The 15129-nt window shown below is 52.9% G+C and overlaps 4 protein-coding genes across 4 annotated transcripts; 1 reads left to right on the top strand and 3 right to left on the bottom strand.

The window, feature by feature from the left end:
* Positions 1 to 155: 155 nt before the first annotated feature.
* V2A60_006590 (or S-antigen, N-terminal domain-containing protein) lies at positions 156 to 2041 on the bottom strand (the record flags this gene model as incomplete). The annotated part of the gene is made up of 3 exons (XM_083257884.1): positions 156 to 1695; positions 1776 to 1919; positions 1977 to 2041. The coding sequence occupies 3 exons, from the start codon at positions 2039 to 2041 to the stop codon at positions 156 to 158; spliced, it is 1749 nt and encodes a 582-aa protein (XP_083114010.1).
* A 4409-nt stretch (positions 2042 to 6450) lies between these two features.
* V2A60_006589 (WD40-repeat-containing domain protein) lies at positions 6451 to 8728 on the bottom strand (the record flags this gene model as incomplete). The annotated part of the gene is made up of 9 exons (XM_083257883.1): positions 6451 to 6524; positions 6579 to 6654; positions 6707 to 6844; positions 6903 to 7188; positions 7243 to 7616; positions 7664 to 7831; positions 7882 to 8435; positions 8498 to 8646; positions 8724 to 8728. 9 exons carry the CDS (start codon positions 8726 to 8728, stop codon positions 6451 to 6453), a joined length of 1824 nt encoding a protein of 607 aa, XP_083114009.1.
* Positions 8729 to 10385: 1657 nt separating this feature from the next.
* On the top strand, positions 10386 to 12362 carry V2A60_006588 (ERMES complex Ca(2+)-binding regulatory GTPase GEM1; the record flags this gene model as incomplete). Its single annotated transcript, XM_083257882.1, has 1 exon — positions 10386 to 12362. One exon carries the CDS (start codon positions 10386 to 10388, stop codon positions 12360 to 12362), a length of 1977 nt encoding a protein of 658 aa, XP_083114008.1.
* Positions 12363 to 12981: 619 nt separating this feature from the next.
* V2A60_006587 (mRNA (guanine-N7)-methyltransferase) lies at positions 12982 to 14475 on the bottom strand (the record flags this gene model as incomplete). Its single annotated transcript, XM_083257881.1, has 1 exon — positions 12982 to 14475. One exon carries the CDS (start codon positions 14473 to 14475, stop codon positions 12982 to 12984), a length of 1494 nt encoding a protein of 497 aa, XP_083114007.1.
* Positions 14476 to 15129: the final 654 nt, after the last annotated feature.

The following is a 15129-nucleotide window of genomic DNA, read 5'->3' as shown; positions in this document are numbered from 1 at the left end:
ATGTAAATAGGGCTCTCGTGTCCGTAAGCGACACGGTCCAAATCTCCGACTGTATCCCAGAAAATAAACGCCGAAAATGCATTATCCTTGTTGTATGACGAACGGATTTATGTGTGTGTAAAGATGTTTCAATGTTCCTGTGAAAAAATGTCGACCTAGGCAGAGAGCGGCACCACGCCAGTGGTATTTCTTGAGGCGCTTCTCGACATTTCCGGGCGGCGCATGCTGTAATCGTCGGTAGGACGTTCAGCAATGGGCGACAAGATCTCGTGAACGCCCTCCGTTGCTGGGGGCGTGCGAGGGGCGCTGAGCGCAGTCTGGTAATCGGGAAGCGGCCCTGCCGAGGTGTGCACGCGTGAGCGGGCTGGCGTGCGGACCGCAGTCGCATAGCTGGGCACACGATTAAGCTCAGCAAACTCGTCGGGGTCGAGGTGTACGTGCTCAGTGGATGCCCGGTCAGATCCCTCCTCTTCGCTGTTGCTGCGCGTCAGATTATTTGACGACGGTGGCTCCGAACGCGCTGCCGAACCCGTGCCATGGTTAGGAGACACGCGTCCAGAAAGCGAGTTGAGGGAGAAATATGATGTGCTGCGCTGTGAGGGGTCTAGAGATACGTCGGCCAGTCGTGATGATAGTGCCGCGGGCGCAATGTGTGACATGTGCCCAATGCCGTGTAAGTTTTCCGCAGAGCCGCTGCGCGATTGCGCATAAAACGGACTGCTGACGCCGGACTGAACGCCTGGCGTCTGGAAGCCGCTCGTGTCCATATCTTCGTAGAGTTGGTCGAGAATATGCTCGCCGTAGCCAGGAGGAGCAGCACCAGCTGTTTGCTGACTGACGCCGGCCTCACCCGGAGCATGGCTGACCATGTTGCCCTGCTCGTCGAAGGGGATGTTGGGTGAAATAAAGATGGAAACGGGAAGGGTAGCACGAAGCTCCGATATGTGGCCGTCAGGGTTTTTGAGAGCCACCGTGAGCTTAATTTTGTGGCGAACCTTGATACCGTGGTGGTTGAGGTCCTGGATACATTGGCGCAGCTTTTTGGGCAGGCTCAGCTGCTTGGTGAGAGCCCATCCCTCCTGCCCCGTCTCTTCTATCATGTCATGCCAGTGTTCCTCGCGGGTGACCTCGAATTTCCAGGTCGCGACGTCACGTTCGGTCTTGTGCTCGCGAATGTTGATGCCAGTAGAGCCTTGGATGACGCACTCACGGCTCTCGATCATTTTGGCCGTCACCTCGCCTAGCTCGAGTCCCTTGAGTAGAGGCGTAAATCGCATTTCCATGTCGACGACGCCACCAAAGACGACGGCCTTTTGGGGGATAATAACCGAGTATTCGAGTTTGTTGGGCCAGATATTTTCCACACTCATAGCATGAAGAAATTCGAGTGCACCTGCTTCGAGGGTGCGAATGATGCGAAGGTGCTTGTAAGCGTGTAAGTCGTAGGCAAGCTTGCCGCGGCTGACAGTGGCTTTGAGGCGGTAGGTAATGGATGCTTCGGGGATGCCCTCGACGCTTTCTGAGGTGTCGCCGGGGAGCGTATATTCGAACGGGTATTCGTAGTTGCCAGCAGGCAATGTCATGCTCTTTCCGTGTGTGCCGACAAAGGGAGCCCATCGGTGGTCCAAAATCAGCGTCGTCTTGTCGACCTTTTGGCCGGCGACAGCGGGTGTGCTAGATCTAGGGTCGGCCCAACTGCAAATTTGTGACTGTTAGACGTGCCAACGATTATGGAGACTAGTGGCGTGAGCGTCAACGGCGGAGCATGTACGTACGAGACACGATGTGTTCCTGTTAAGCGCAGGTGTATATCTTCCATTCGGAGGGGTTGTGAGAGGCAGAGAACGACAACGCCTTTGAGAAGCTGGCCAGCAGATTCATGGTCGTTGCCACGAAAGACGATGAAGTCCTGATCGAGGCTGCGAAGCGTTAGTGGGGGTCAATAAACGGCGGCGGTCGAACACGAGGAAGCCTACCGGATATCAAAAAGACTGTAGCTATTACGTCCGGTGACGGACGAGAACGGGTTGAAGGTCGGCATCTCGGCCGGGACTCTGGTGCGTCGCGGGGCCAAGGCCGCTCAGCGCTTTTGTAAGTGAAGGATGACGCCTGCAATGTCGCAGAGGTAAGCTCGCAGGAGCGTGACGAGTCGTTGTGGCCGAACGAGAAATTGGTGCACTGGCGAAAAGGATGAATGTGTTTTCAAAAGACAAGCAATGAGTGCGAAACCGGCAGGACGAGCAAACAGGCGCTATCCGAAATCACGTCTTGTCCGGGCAGTTGCGCTTGGTGGGGTCGTGGTGCCGGACCGGTCTGGTGGTGGCTGACGGTCGCTGAAGCCGAGTTATGAGCGAGTAGGCTAATAGAGTGGCAGGAGTGTTTTTGCCGCTGAACTATGTTGATTTGGCTGCCTCGGTTGTCTGAGCTTTGTTTTATGTTTCGTGTTGGTTGAGAAATGGGATGAGAAAGTGAAGAGGAGCAGAGACAGAAAGTTGAGAGAGAGAAGAAGGTGACGGATGAAAGCGAAGCACGAGGTATGTAGGCGAAGTACGGATACCGTGGTAGCAATGAGCTGACCAGATAGTTATCCATACAGTACAAAGTACCTTGCAGTAAAAAAAGATACAAAGATGGTCGGATAGGAAAAAAAAAAGACTGGGACCGGAACTGGGTCGGTGATGGACGCAAGGGCCTGTTCAAACAGTGAGTGGATGGTTGGGATGGCGCGCGGTGTCAGGATGGTACTGCAAGTGGATTTTGGGCGCTGCAAGTGTGGATTGATTGAAGTGGATGTGACTGATGATGGGTGGGTTTTGGGAAAGGGGAATAAGAGGTACTGAGTAGACGGGTGCAATGCAAGAGGCTGGATATCACAGTAATAAGTATTGAGTTGTGTGAGCGAGGCGTTACAAAAGCGATTGAAGAGTGGGAGTCGGCAATAGTTGGGAGAGGGAGGGGCGATGTTTGGGAGGTACCCAGAGTTGGGTAGAGGAGGCAGCGGCAGGCAGGTACTGGCTAGCAAGGAATGCAAGGCTCTTACTTTAGCGAATTCTGACGTGGTGTTGGAAAAAAAATTACAGCGCATCTGCATCGCATCCACAGCACATCGGCAGTGCATCCACAGCTGAGACACCGCCTGCAATCACCGCCTGTGCTGAAGGTACCTAGTCACCGTCGGTTGTTCATGCGTGTCCCTGGGCGAGGATGCGTGCTTTGTTCGTGTCGGCCAATGACCTGGTTGATAATCACGACTCATGCTTCGAAGCCGCCCTCGATGGTTATGGGTGAGCAGGACTTGACAGTCAAATGCCGCATCTACTTTTACCGCTCTGCAGTCGCTCTTCCTGCGCGCGCAAACGGTCAGGGTTCCCGGCGTGAAAACCTTGATCGCTCACTGATTGACTTATACCGGGATCGGAAACTCACAGGCAACAGTATAAAAGGTACAACCGTCGTACTGTGTAGGTACCCGGGCGGCTGCCTAGGTAAGTAAATAGTTCAACCACAGGAACGGCGCGGCTGGGTTCTGCCTCTAGCAGCTGCTCGCATGTGTTTTGGGTTTCTTCCGATCGTCATCCTCCTGAGTTGCACTGCGAGAGCCGTTCCGGTTCAGTCACCTATTCGAGGCTAGTTGGTGCAATGTAGGGTTGCGGCCGAGGAGGTAAGGGGAGGGGGAAAGATAAAAATACATTAAATTAAACTCAAAAGGGTCAACGGAGCGTCCATGCATTCCAGCGAGTCAATGGTTTTTTTTTTCTCGGCCATGTTTATGTCTGCTATCGAGTTACCATTCAATTGCCGCATCCGTCATGGAAACTTGAGACATGCAGCACCGCAAACTACGAACGCCCGATGAGCCGATGCGTGGGAGCAGCAGACATGGCTTGGTTTTGATTCTTTGAATCAGAAGATGAAATATCCGACTGGGCATGTACATAGCACTGCAACGTGAAACCAGCCCGGTTCGAAGGGACTGCGCCGCTTTATTATCTAGACATGCAAGCAGACCACATGTCGCCGCCGCTATACAAACTCGTCTCGGCGATCGAAAACCATTCACAGGGGTGTGTTGCCAGTGCGTTGAATGCTACTACTGGTACTATAATGAGTGTTTTGAGCCACCAGCACCAACGCCTACGATCTAGCCTGGCGCTGCACCGCCACCAGCCAAGGGTAATTGTGCTGCGTTGATACAGCCAGCCGCTCACTATTGCGTGCTTCGCTGTGACAATGGTCTCTCTGACCGTTTCATGGTCATGTCATGTCAAGTCACGTAGGCAAGGTCTTTGGGTGCTTCCACCAATGAACTTTTGGCCTATCCAGCTCGTGCATCTCCAGTCCAAGATACAGTGACGTTACTTTGAGACCTCCCCGTCGCTGCACAGAACAAAAATACTTGGAGAAAGAGCAAGTCAGTGTCACTCGGAAAGTGGTCATCAACGCGCAGGGTCAGCCCACCACGGATGCACAAATGGGCGACCAAACCACTGTGCTCACTCTCCTCATCAGCTCATCTCAATACTTACTGTCACATCACAGATGGCGGCCTGACTATTAGAGAATACTACCCAAGAAGAAGAAAAAAAGGGGAGAAACCCGCCGAATTAAAAAATAATAAAAAAAAAAGACGCAAAAAAAAATTCAACGAAGAGGAAGGGAAAAAAACAGGCCCTCTTTTACGGAGTACAATGGAGTCCATCGTATCTGCTGCGGCGCAACCCATCCTTGATATCAGCGGGTCGCTGCCCGCTGTGGAGCCTCTTGACTCTTGGCTTCTTGCATTGGCTGTTTTATAAACTAGTTATCCATGGCTTGACTGGCATGCCGGGCAAGGACTCCTTGACATTGGCTCTTACAATCAGATGGCATGTTGCACAGCACAGAGGGATGAAGAAAGGGAAAGAGAGAGAGAGAGAGAGAGAGAGAGAGAGAGAGAGAGAGAGAGAGAGAGAGAGAGAGAGAGAGAGAGAGAGAGAGAGAGACGGTTGATTGTGGTGGGCACTTGCTATACATGCTCCCCTCGATGGACTGACCCTTTATTCCCAGTTGAGTTTGACGTGCCACTTATCAAGGTATCCAAACACTTCTCAATAGATGGTAATACAGATCTATATATTTATATATATTTATATTACATATGTACACATTGCTTATTCTTGCCAAAATTCACGACTCTACATTTGCAAAAAGAGTCTCCAATTTCCCAAAGACCAGCTTGACAACAGTTGGCTGAAGCGTCTCATCCCATCACTCTTTTGGTCTCACAGGGTTCGGCAGCGACCGGTGGTGCGGCGGCCAGCCCGCGGCCGATAGCTTATTATGCAGCCCTTTAATAACTGAGACGTCAGCGCGCACACGGCCGCCACGGCACCTGTCCCGGCGCGATCGAGCTGCCAGTTTACCGAACGTGCATACTTAGTACTTGGGTAGTTGATAAGTTCTTAGCCCTGCTGATAACAGCTCAGGCGCATGTATCGCCCTCGCGTGGTCCCCTGTCAGTCTACTCCGTGCCAACCAAATTGATGACAGCTGTCAGCCCCATTCATGGTCTTCCGCAAAACCAGCGCAAGCCAGGAATGATGATTGAAGTTCTGTTCCTTGGCTAAAAAAATTTTCTACTTCAACCTTTTTTTTTTCTTGAATAAACGCGCACTTTGACTGGGTCGACCGGTCCAGGGACCCTGCTGCCCTGCGCAGATAACGAGCTAGCACAGCTCCATCACCTCATACCGGAATCATCGCCACTCTGCGCGGCAGGCTCTCTGCGACTTATTTCCGACTTGGCCTTATCCTTGTCCTTTTATTTTTGCCTGGTCTTGCATCCACATTGTTATCTGTTCCGACCAAGCCACCAAAAGCCTCTGAGAAATCACGTTGATAGCTTATCTTGCTTCGCTCCCTTTTTTTTTTCGGCGACCTAGCATGACTCAACTCTGGTCAAGCTCGGCGTTTCGGTCCGCCACACCGAGAATTCTGCCCATCAAGAGACTTTTTTCCATCGTCTCACTGACAGTGGCCAGAACCAGGGACCAACCGTTGAGAACACAGAAAACAGGACACATTCTAGAATGGGCCCAACCGACCGCCAGGGTAGACCACGTTGCCCGGCACGGCCGGCTTGTCGTACCCACCAAGCGCCACATCTCACTAGTTCTCACACGCGGTCGAATACAATCAGGTTATACCCTGCGAGATCCTCCGTAGAAAAGACCAGTCGTCACAATACCTTCATAAACGTGCATGTAAGTTTTGATATACAAGAAAGAATAGAATAAAGAAAGAAGGATACATATCAAGAAAGATCGATGGTATAACCAAATTGCACCGCTTTGCGATCTGCGGCTTAATAAGGCCGAATTATCCACACGCTACCAACTACAAGATGCCTCACCACGACCACGAAATAGCCACCAACGCCAAAGTCTGCCATGTACAAATCGTCCATCTCGGTCACGAGCCTGATTCTGAAGCTTGCGGCTCTACTGCGGCTCCCATGCCTGGTCTGTTCCACGTCCTAATGTGGCCTGTATCCGGGATTAGCAGCCGTCCCAATGAAGAGTCGTACACAAAAGACTTACCGTTTTTACAGCTGGTAATAATGGCATCTTCGGTAAATTCGAGCCAGGAAAGCGGATGCTTGTCAATGACCTTGGACTATTCACGCATGTTAACAGAATCTACAGCAACTCCACTCCACAGGACATACCATGACCGGCGGGAGCATAGGAATTCGTGCTCGTGGCTCGACGGCATGCGCGATCCCAGAGCCCTCGTGGCTGTCGTAGCTATTGACTCGCTCCGCCACGCCAACATTTGAAGAAACAGAGCCTCGGTGTCGGTGGCGCTGGCATCTTGTTAGCATTTTCCACACTAGAACGGGATCAAAGAGCAAGCAATCATACAGTTTGGGGGCGGTGCAGCATCACTGCCGAGAAATCCCAAAGACATAGTCGCCCATCCTCGCCAACGCTGCCAAAGCGGTAGTTACGGTCGTCGCAGCGCCATGGGTCGAATGCAAGCGCCGCAACCCAGGATTCGTGGCCCTGACATCGCGCTACCAACGCCGTATCTGCCATCGACCAGATCGAAATAAGATCGTCCTGTCCGCCAGTCAAGACGTATTTGCCATCTGGTGTCCACGTTACGCAGGAAAACCCGCCATAGTAAGAAAAGAATAAATCAAGCAGCCTAAGAAGCACAGTGTTAGTAGTATTCAACAAGTACAAACATGCTCCCACTTACTCTTCCTTGAGGTAGTCGATAATTCTCAGTGTCCCATCTTCGGACACAACAGCCAGGTGTCTATTATCGGGCGAGAATGAAAAGGCATGTATGCGTTGGTTGGACAGCTTCCAAGCCGCCACTGGATTCGTCTTCTGGTTCTTGGAGTGAACCGATTTGCGAATTGACATGCTGATGCTGGACGTGGTCCCGTTCGTTGCGTCGCCAGCCTCGGAGCCTCCGTTAGACAGAGTTTCGTCTTCAGGTGTGAATGCCGCATCCTCCTTCTCTTTATCGTAGACGATCAATGAACCATCCATGTGTGCTGCAAGGAAGAGGTTTTCAGATCCGGGAAGCCACTTCACATGTGCTACTGGCGTATTGTTGATCACGCCCTAGGATGGGTTAGCGTCGCAGTACAAGACAGAAGCTGCCGACTTACGTTTTTATTCAGTCGAGTATAACGTTGCGAGATGGGTTCTAGCCAGATTATCTCTCCAGTGGAAAAGCCCATGACGACATCGAGGTGGGAAGCGCCTTTAGTAGCCAAGTTCACATCGTGGCATAAGCAGTGAGCTTTTGTGAAAAGGATCTTGACAAGGTAGTCTTGCTATTTGGCTGTCAGCCCATTCACGCCGTTATTTTGCGAGCGAGCCCTACCTTATTTGATGAGGACATATCCAACCATTGGAAAGCCCGGTTGATGTTGGCAAAAGCAAAAATGCCGTCGGCAGGACGGTCGGTAAGTCGCCGACTCACGCTGTCATTGACAATGACTCTGGAGATGAATGACGAATTGCTCTTCGTGACATTATTCTTTGGCTTCTTTCTCTTGTTCACGTCTTTGGTCACCACCGTTGTGAGGGCCGTATTGCCTTGTCCAAAGGCCGGTGCAGCAGAACCCAAGGCAAGCTGTGGGCGCTGCACATCGCTGTTTGAAGTCGCACGGCCATCCTCACTACTCATGCCACCTTCGGTAGAGTATCGAGGGTCGTTGGATCCATCCAGGGTGGCCAGTCCGCCAAAGGACGATGCTGCAGCTCCCCCGTAGACGAATGGCGGGGTTTTGGGGTGGAGGCTGACGAGTGACATCTTTGTCCCTGCGCTGGCAGGCTGTGGATTGGTCGCGAGCGGGTTCGGGTTCACAATCGGAGCTTCGGAAGGGTGTGGAGGGGGTGTGGCCAAGGAGAGATCTTCTCTGAGAACGTAGGTTCCTGCGCGACTGGTGTCAATCAAACCCATCCGTCCGTCACCGATACATTGGTTTTTGGCTTACCTTCTCCGACAAGAAACTGCCATTCCGGGCCCGTCGGCTTTTCAATTGTGTTATTTGTCTCAACAAGCGGCACTATGCCACCGAGGCCCGCGGCTCCATAGCCGCCGACACCTGGGTATCGCGGAGGAGGCGGCAGAACGCTGAAGCCGCTTCGCAACAAGACTGTCAGTATGGTTGCCAAGACAGTGGTAATCCTTCCCGCACGTCGTCTGGCGGCACTACCTACAGCATAGTTGTGGGTTTCCGGGATATCTGGTCTCGTATGGGCCTCTTGTAGAGCGTGTTGGGAGGGTAATGGAAAGTCGCGCTGCTTGAGCGTAGGTAATGATGACCTTATCGTAGCCGATCCCTGCGGTGACGCAGCCGCATTCGTCGGGCCGGCGTGGCGGCACTATGTATAACGTAGCTATGTGTATAGAGAGTGCGTTCAGTGGGCATGAGGTTGGCAAAGGAGCATTTGTTGGCTGCTGGGACGCCGGGGCTGGCGACGCTCTCCGTCCATCTGCAGCTGGGGGAGTTTGCGTGTGGGGTAGTCAAGCCACCAAGCCTTGACGAGCACACGCCGACTCGTGCGACTTGGCGGGCTGACAGAGGTGTGGCTGGCACTAGACCGGCACCAGTTCGTCCGCAGGCGTGGGCAAAAGTGCCCCTTTTTTAAGCCGAAGGGGAATGCGAGAATGGTTGTCAACTGTGATACTTGGGAAGCTGTGTTGGAGTCGATTCGCCGATCGTCGGCTGCAGTATGGGGTAGTTATAGTTTGTACGTCGGTGCGACTCTGCCTGGAGGGCAGCGTCATCACTCTAGGTGGGTGGATCCTCTGGGACGAGACGAAGGGTTAGGGTCAGTACAATGTAATTAAGCCTATGATGAACGCACTAGGCCGAGTTTATGAGCAATGCCCTGTGGCTTTTTGGTCGTTTGGAGGCTAGATGGGTCAAGTTGAGTCGGTGAACACATTTCGGCCAGGTATAGGGTACTGTGTGGTCAAGTTACGGCTGCGAGGAACCAGGCAAGCCGAGACATTTTGACTGTTGTTGTAGAAGCCTCATGCATCTGGAACTCGGGTTAGTGATCATGCATCTAATGCATGAAATGGTAACGGGGAGTAGCTCTGAGTCGTACGTAGAGATGCATCACCCCACGCCCAAGGGACGACGTGTAAGTGTACTTATAAGCCAGTAACGCAAGGCACAAAGCGGAGCACGGGACGTGCAACAGCCTAATAATGCTTGAGTAGATTCATACTCTGAATCATTCATACTCTGAATCATATGGCAACTAGATATCATTACTTCATGCGCAGCTGGAGCCTTCTGCACCAACATTGTAATTGATGAATGGGACCGTCTTTCATTGGTACATGCTGGTCGTGAGGCCCACCCGACAATTCCACCAGCTCGAACTGCTGGAGACTGCTAAGTACTTATGATGAACTACTAAGTTGCTCTGTGGGCCATAAGTAAGTAACTCTGAACAATTTGCTACACAATCTACACACGCTCCTGATTGGAACTACTTATGCGCACTGGGGCTGTCCCCGGCGCTTCTGGCAGAGGTCAATTTTGACTGGAAAGCCGCTAAGGAATAAGTACTTACAGCTGCCACCAATGTACGGAGTAAATATCCGTACGGAGTACTCAGATACACAATACCACCCCTACCTACCTACGTACCCGCAATTTTACCCAGCGCCATCCCGGCCCAGCTCCTCTTCCTCGGGTCGGTCGCGCGTTTCTTTCTCGTCACGGTCATCTCGAAAGTGTTAAAGCTTCATCACCGCCTTCGTCTGTTGCTGTTCTTCTTGCTACTGAGATGCTACGGATATGACGTAGACCAACGCCGATCATCCTGTTATTTGTTCGCCTTCCGTCCTCTGTATCACTCATCATGACCACAGGTATACTCTGCTCCAAAACGCCCCTCCAGCCCCCGACAAGCCCCAACCACAAAGCTTCCCAACACATATCTAACTTGACGCCAAACTGGATAGTCCGTATTTGCGTTTGCGGTGATGAGGGCACCGGCAAGTCAAGCCTCATTGCCTCCCTGGTAAAGGATCAGTTCATCAACAACAAGATCCAGTCCGTCCTGCCCCAAATCACGATACCACCCAGCATCGGAACTCCAGAAAACGTCACAACCACAGTCGTCGACACCTCGGCGCGTCCACAAGATCGTACGACCTTGCGAAAGGAGATTCGAAAATGCAACGTCATTCTTCTGATATACTCGGACCACTACAGTTATGAGCGAGTCGCTCTTTTCTGGATGCCCTATTTCCGCTCGTTAGGCGTCAACGTCCCAGTAGTGCTCTGTGCCAACAAGTCTGACCTTGCTGGCCAAGCCAACACGCCGCAAGTCGTCGAGGAAGAGCTTCTGCCGGTCATGGCAGAGTTCCGTGAAATCGACTCATGCATCCGAACCAGTGCCCGCGAGCACCGCAACGTCAACGAAGTCTTCTTTCTCTGCCAAAAAGCTGTTACCCATCCCATCGCACCTCTGTTCGACTACAAGGAGGGAAAGCTCAAACCAGCTTGTGTGCATGCCCTCAAGCGAATCTTCTTCCTCTGTGATAAGGACCAGGACGGGTACCTCAACACGCAAGAAATGCGCGAGTTTCAGCTCAAGTGCTTCGACAAGCCGCTGACCGACGACGATCTCGAAAACATCAAGCTCTCTATCGCAAAGTCTCTGCCTGAAGTAAATTTGGAACCCGGTATTGACCTCCAAGGATTTCTCCAGCTCAACAAGCTTTACGCCGAGAAAGGCCGCCATGAGACTATTTGGATTATCCTGCGTGAATACCATTACACCGACAGCTTAAGCTTGGAGGACAAGTTTCTGCACCCCAAGTTTGAGGTTCCCGAGTTCTCTTCCGCTGAGCTCAGTCCCGCTGGGTACCGCTTCTTTGTCGATTTGTTTCTGCTGTTCGATAAGGACAATGACGGAGGCTTGAATGACGATGAATTGGAAGCACTGTTTGCCCCTACCCCGGGTCTACCGCCTTCTTGGATCGAGTCATCCTTCCCATCAACTACTGTACGAAACGAAGCCGGCCACATTACTCTCCAAGGCTGGTTGGCGCAATGGAGCATGACCACGTTTTTGGAACCGCACACGACTATTTCCTATCTGGCGTATCTTGGCTTTGAACCTCCAAATGTCAAGGACCCCATTACGGCGGCGCTCAAGATAACAAAGTCGCGCAAGAGAAGACGTCGCCCTGGTCGTGTGGAAAGAAACGTTGTGCTGTGCTACCTGGTCGGAGCCCCTGGAGCTGGCAAGTCATCACTATTAGACGCATTCTTGAACCGGCCATTCGACGGCCTGTACCGCCCGACTATCAAGCCACGACGAACTGTCAACAGCGTCGAATTACCTGGAGGCAAGCAGGTTTACATGATTTTTGAGGAACTTGGCGAGTTGGAACCTGCAATTCTGGAAAATCAGTCCAAGCTAGATGCTTGCGATCTCGTCTGCTATGCCTACGATTCTTCCGACCCTGATTCATTTTCGCATATTGTTGATATGCGAAAGAAGTACCCACACCTTGATGAGCTTCCCTCGGTGTACACGGCCCTCAAAGCCGACAAGGATAAAACGACTCAACGCAGCGAGCTGCAACCCGACCAGTACACTGCCGCCATCAACATGAGCACTCCACTACACGTCAGCGTCACATGGAACAGTATCACCGAGCTGTTCGTCGCCGTCGCCGAGGCGGCCACCAACCCTAGCACGGGCTTCCCGAAGAGCGAGGAGGAGGCCCCCGACCGGAGTGGGCTGTATATCGCCCTCGGCGCGACGGCCTGCGCTGTTGTCGCCGCGGCCATGATCTGGCGCCGATCCACCAACTCTGCCTAGGAAGTTATCGTTTGGTTCGAGCTGCTTCCTGCGCATATCCACCAAAACTCAACTCTTTGAACCCGCGCACTCATTATTTCTCTTCAAACATACGGCCGGGCTCGTCGTCTCTCACTGACCAGCCCTGTACTTTTTTTTTAATCCTTCACGGCAGACGTATCATTCATTTCGAATTATCACGTTTGCAAGGATTTGTACTCGATAACCTAATTCACACTGGAGGAGTAATAGGTGTTTCTGATCCTTTCTCTGGATCATTCTTCTTTTACATCTGTTTTTTTTGGCCTTGATGGGAGGGCAATCTCTCTTTCTGATTTTCTTGGACTAAACACCATCCACTTTTCTTTCGATATGCAGGAGTAGCGAGACGCTTTCTTGGTTCCTAGCTGCTCCGTGTCATATATTCCAAAGGAAGAACAATGACACTCCAGCTAGTGATATTATGATACCCAACGTTTTTGGAAAAAGAATAGAAATACGCTCGTTTTCACCAGTTCTACATGATACGTCGGCGTTCTGCCGAGAAAAAAGTTCAAAGGAAAAAGGTAAAGCATTATATTCGCCATGGAGCATTAGTATCTGAGCCTGTTTCTGTGAAAAAAAAAGTCCACTGTAAAATTTACACCTTGTAGAAACAGAAGCCAACGTAAAAGCTCGCCGCCTCCATCTCGTCATCACTGACCAGCAAAGGGCCGCCTCCAGACTCGCGGACGCGCATGCGCTCACTCAGGGGGCCAAGCTCCTTGTCGTCCTTCTCTGCCTCCCAGATCTCGGGGAAGGTGCGGTGGTACTGCAACTCGAGGTTGTAATCCTCAGCGAGGGCGCGGAACGCCTCCCACGGCACCACGTACTCGGGCACCTCCTCCACGGCTTCATCGAGGAAGAAACTGTACTTCCAGCCGAATGCCGGGCGGAAGACGCCATCCTCAGGCGTCGCACCAGGGAAGCGCACGCGGTAGATGGAGTTGCCCCATTCAGCAGACGGCTCGGCCTCGCCCTCCTCCAGCTCACCGTCCTCGGGTTCCGGCGCGTCTTCAGCCTTGGCCGCCTCCTCCTTGTCAGCAGCCCCTTGTGCCTCCGCATCTCCGGCCTGTTTCTTGGCCTCGCGGCGCTCAGCGGCCTTGGCGTTGAATTTGCGAACGTGCTCGCCAAGGACGTCCGAGTTTGGGATGCAACCGATAAACCGGCCGCCCTTTTTCAGGGCTCCGGCAACGTTGCGCAGCATGTTGCGTGCGTTCTTCTCCGACTCGAACGCGTAGTGCATGGAAAACATCATGCTCACAACGTCGAAGCCGCGACGGTTCATAGGCGATGGGTCGAAGCCGACCTGCTGGATGACTTCGAGGTCCTCAATGCTTTCGCCGTAGCAGTCCTTGACATGGAACCGCGCATCAAACATGCGCGCGGGCGGCCCACGATGGTGACCTCCCCGGCCGCCGCCCCGGCCGCCGCGCGGATTACCCATTTCTCTGTAGCGGCGACGGGCCTGATCGATACTGACATCCGCAGGATCGAGGCCGACGTATAGCTGCACGGCTTGTGGAGCCTGCTGCCACTTGTTCAAATCACCGCCCTTGCCGCAGCCGATGTCCAGGATGAGAAGCTCTTTACCGCTGGTGCGACCCAACTCGCGCGAGCCCGGTGCGTGGTCCTCATCAGGCGAGTAACGCTGGATGAGACAGCTCTTGATCCAGTTGTTGAAGACGCGGAGGCCCTTGATCTTGCTGTCGGTCGTGCGCCACTGGCGGCCACGCTCGGGGACGCTGTTGTAGTGTTGGCGGACAAGATCGTGGTTGCCACGGCCGCGGTGACTTTGCTCGGCGGCGGCGGCGGCGGCGGCAGCGTCTGCAGCTTCTCTGTCACGCTGAATTTGTCTTTGGCGGATGGCTTCGCGCTGCGCCTCGGAGATGCGGGCGCGAGCACCGGGGCGCTTCTGTTTGCGCGGTTGCTCGGAGGGCGATACGGCTCGTCGCTTTGTTGCATGCAGGCTGTTGGCATTGTATGGTTGTGGAAGATCATCGGTAGTCTCCTCGGCTCGGCGCTTTCTGGTCGGGCTACGGCTTCGTGATCGCGACCTGGCGCGGCCGCGGTCGTCGTCGTCGTCTCTTACCATGGCGGCTGAGAGATTTCGCAATGTGCTCGTGAATGCCTGTTTGATCCGTGCAATAAATTTTGCGACCTTCCGTAGCAATTGGGTTGCGTTGTGAGCGTGGAGCGGTGAGTTGGTTGTGGTGTGCCAGGAGGAGCTGCTTTTGTAGGTAGGTAGGAAGGTAGTGCTGGTAGGACTGTGGTGCAAAACCAGCGTCGTTCAAATGGCAAGACCGCCCACCAGGCACGCAAACAGTGTACAAATAATACGAGCCGTGTTGGAGTAACCTCGACGGCGACGATTCTTAGTGAAGCGCGACAACAAACAACAAGAGTGTGGTACCACAGATCAGGCTAATACAATGGGTTCACGAAGTGCTATGGTTCAAGGATTGGCTGGCTCGTTGCTTGGATTAAGGCCAATTGACGAGCCAGCCCATTCGCCGCTGCGAGGCAGTCCCAAGCACAATTGTGGGAGATGTGCGCAATTCGTTTTTATTCCATCTATTAAAAAAAGGTTGGAAACTGGTGAGTGGCTCTGGACAGAGTTGACGTTGACAGAGTTGGCCTACTGAACCGCCATGTTGAGCGGCATGTAGAGTCAGATTGCTGACAGTGTTGTTGCTGGCAGCACAGAACGCAAGTCCGCGTCACGCTGAAGCCTTGAGCTCGGATGCTT

Source organism: Cordyceps javanica, chromosome 4, assembly GCF_051103115.1.
Source record: "Cordyceps javanica chromosome 4, complete sequence".
In the NCBI taxonomy this organism is placed as follows: domain Eukaryota; kingdom Fungi; phylum Ascomycota; class Sordariomycetes; order Hypocreales; family Cordycipitaceae; genus Cordyceps; species Cordyceps javanica.
This window is presented reverse-complemented; position numbering and strand designations above follow the sequence as displayed.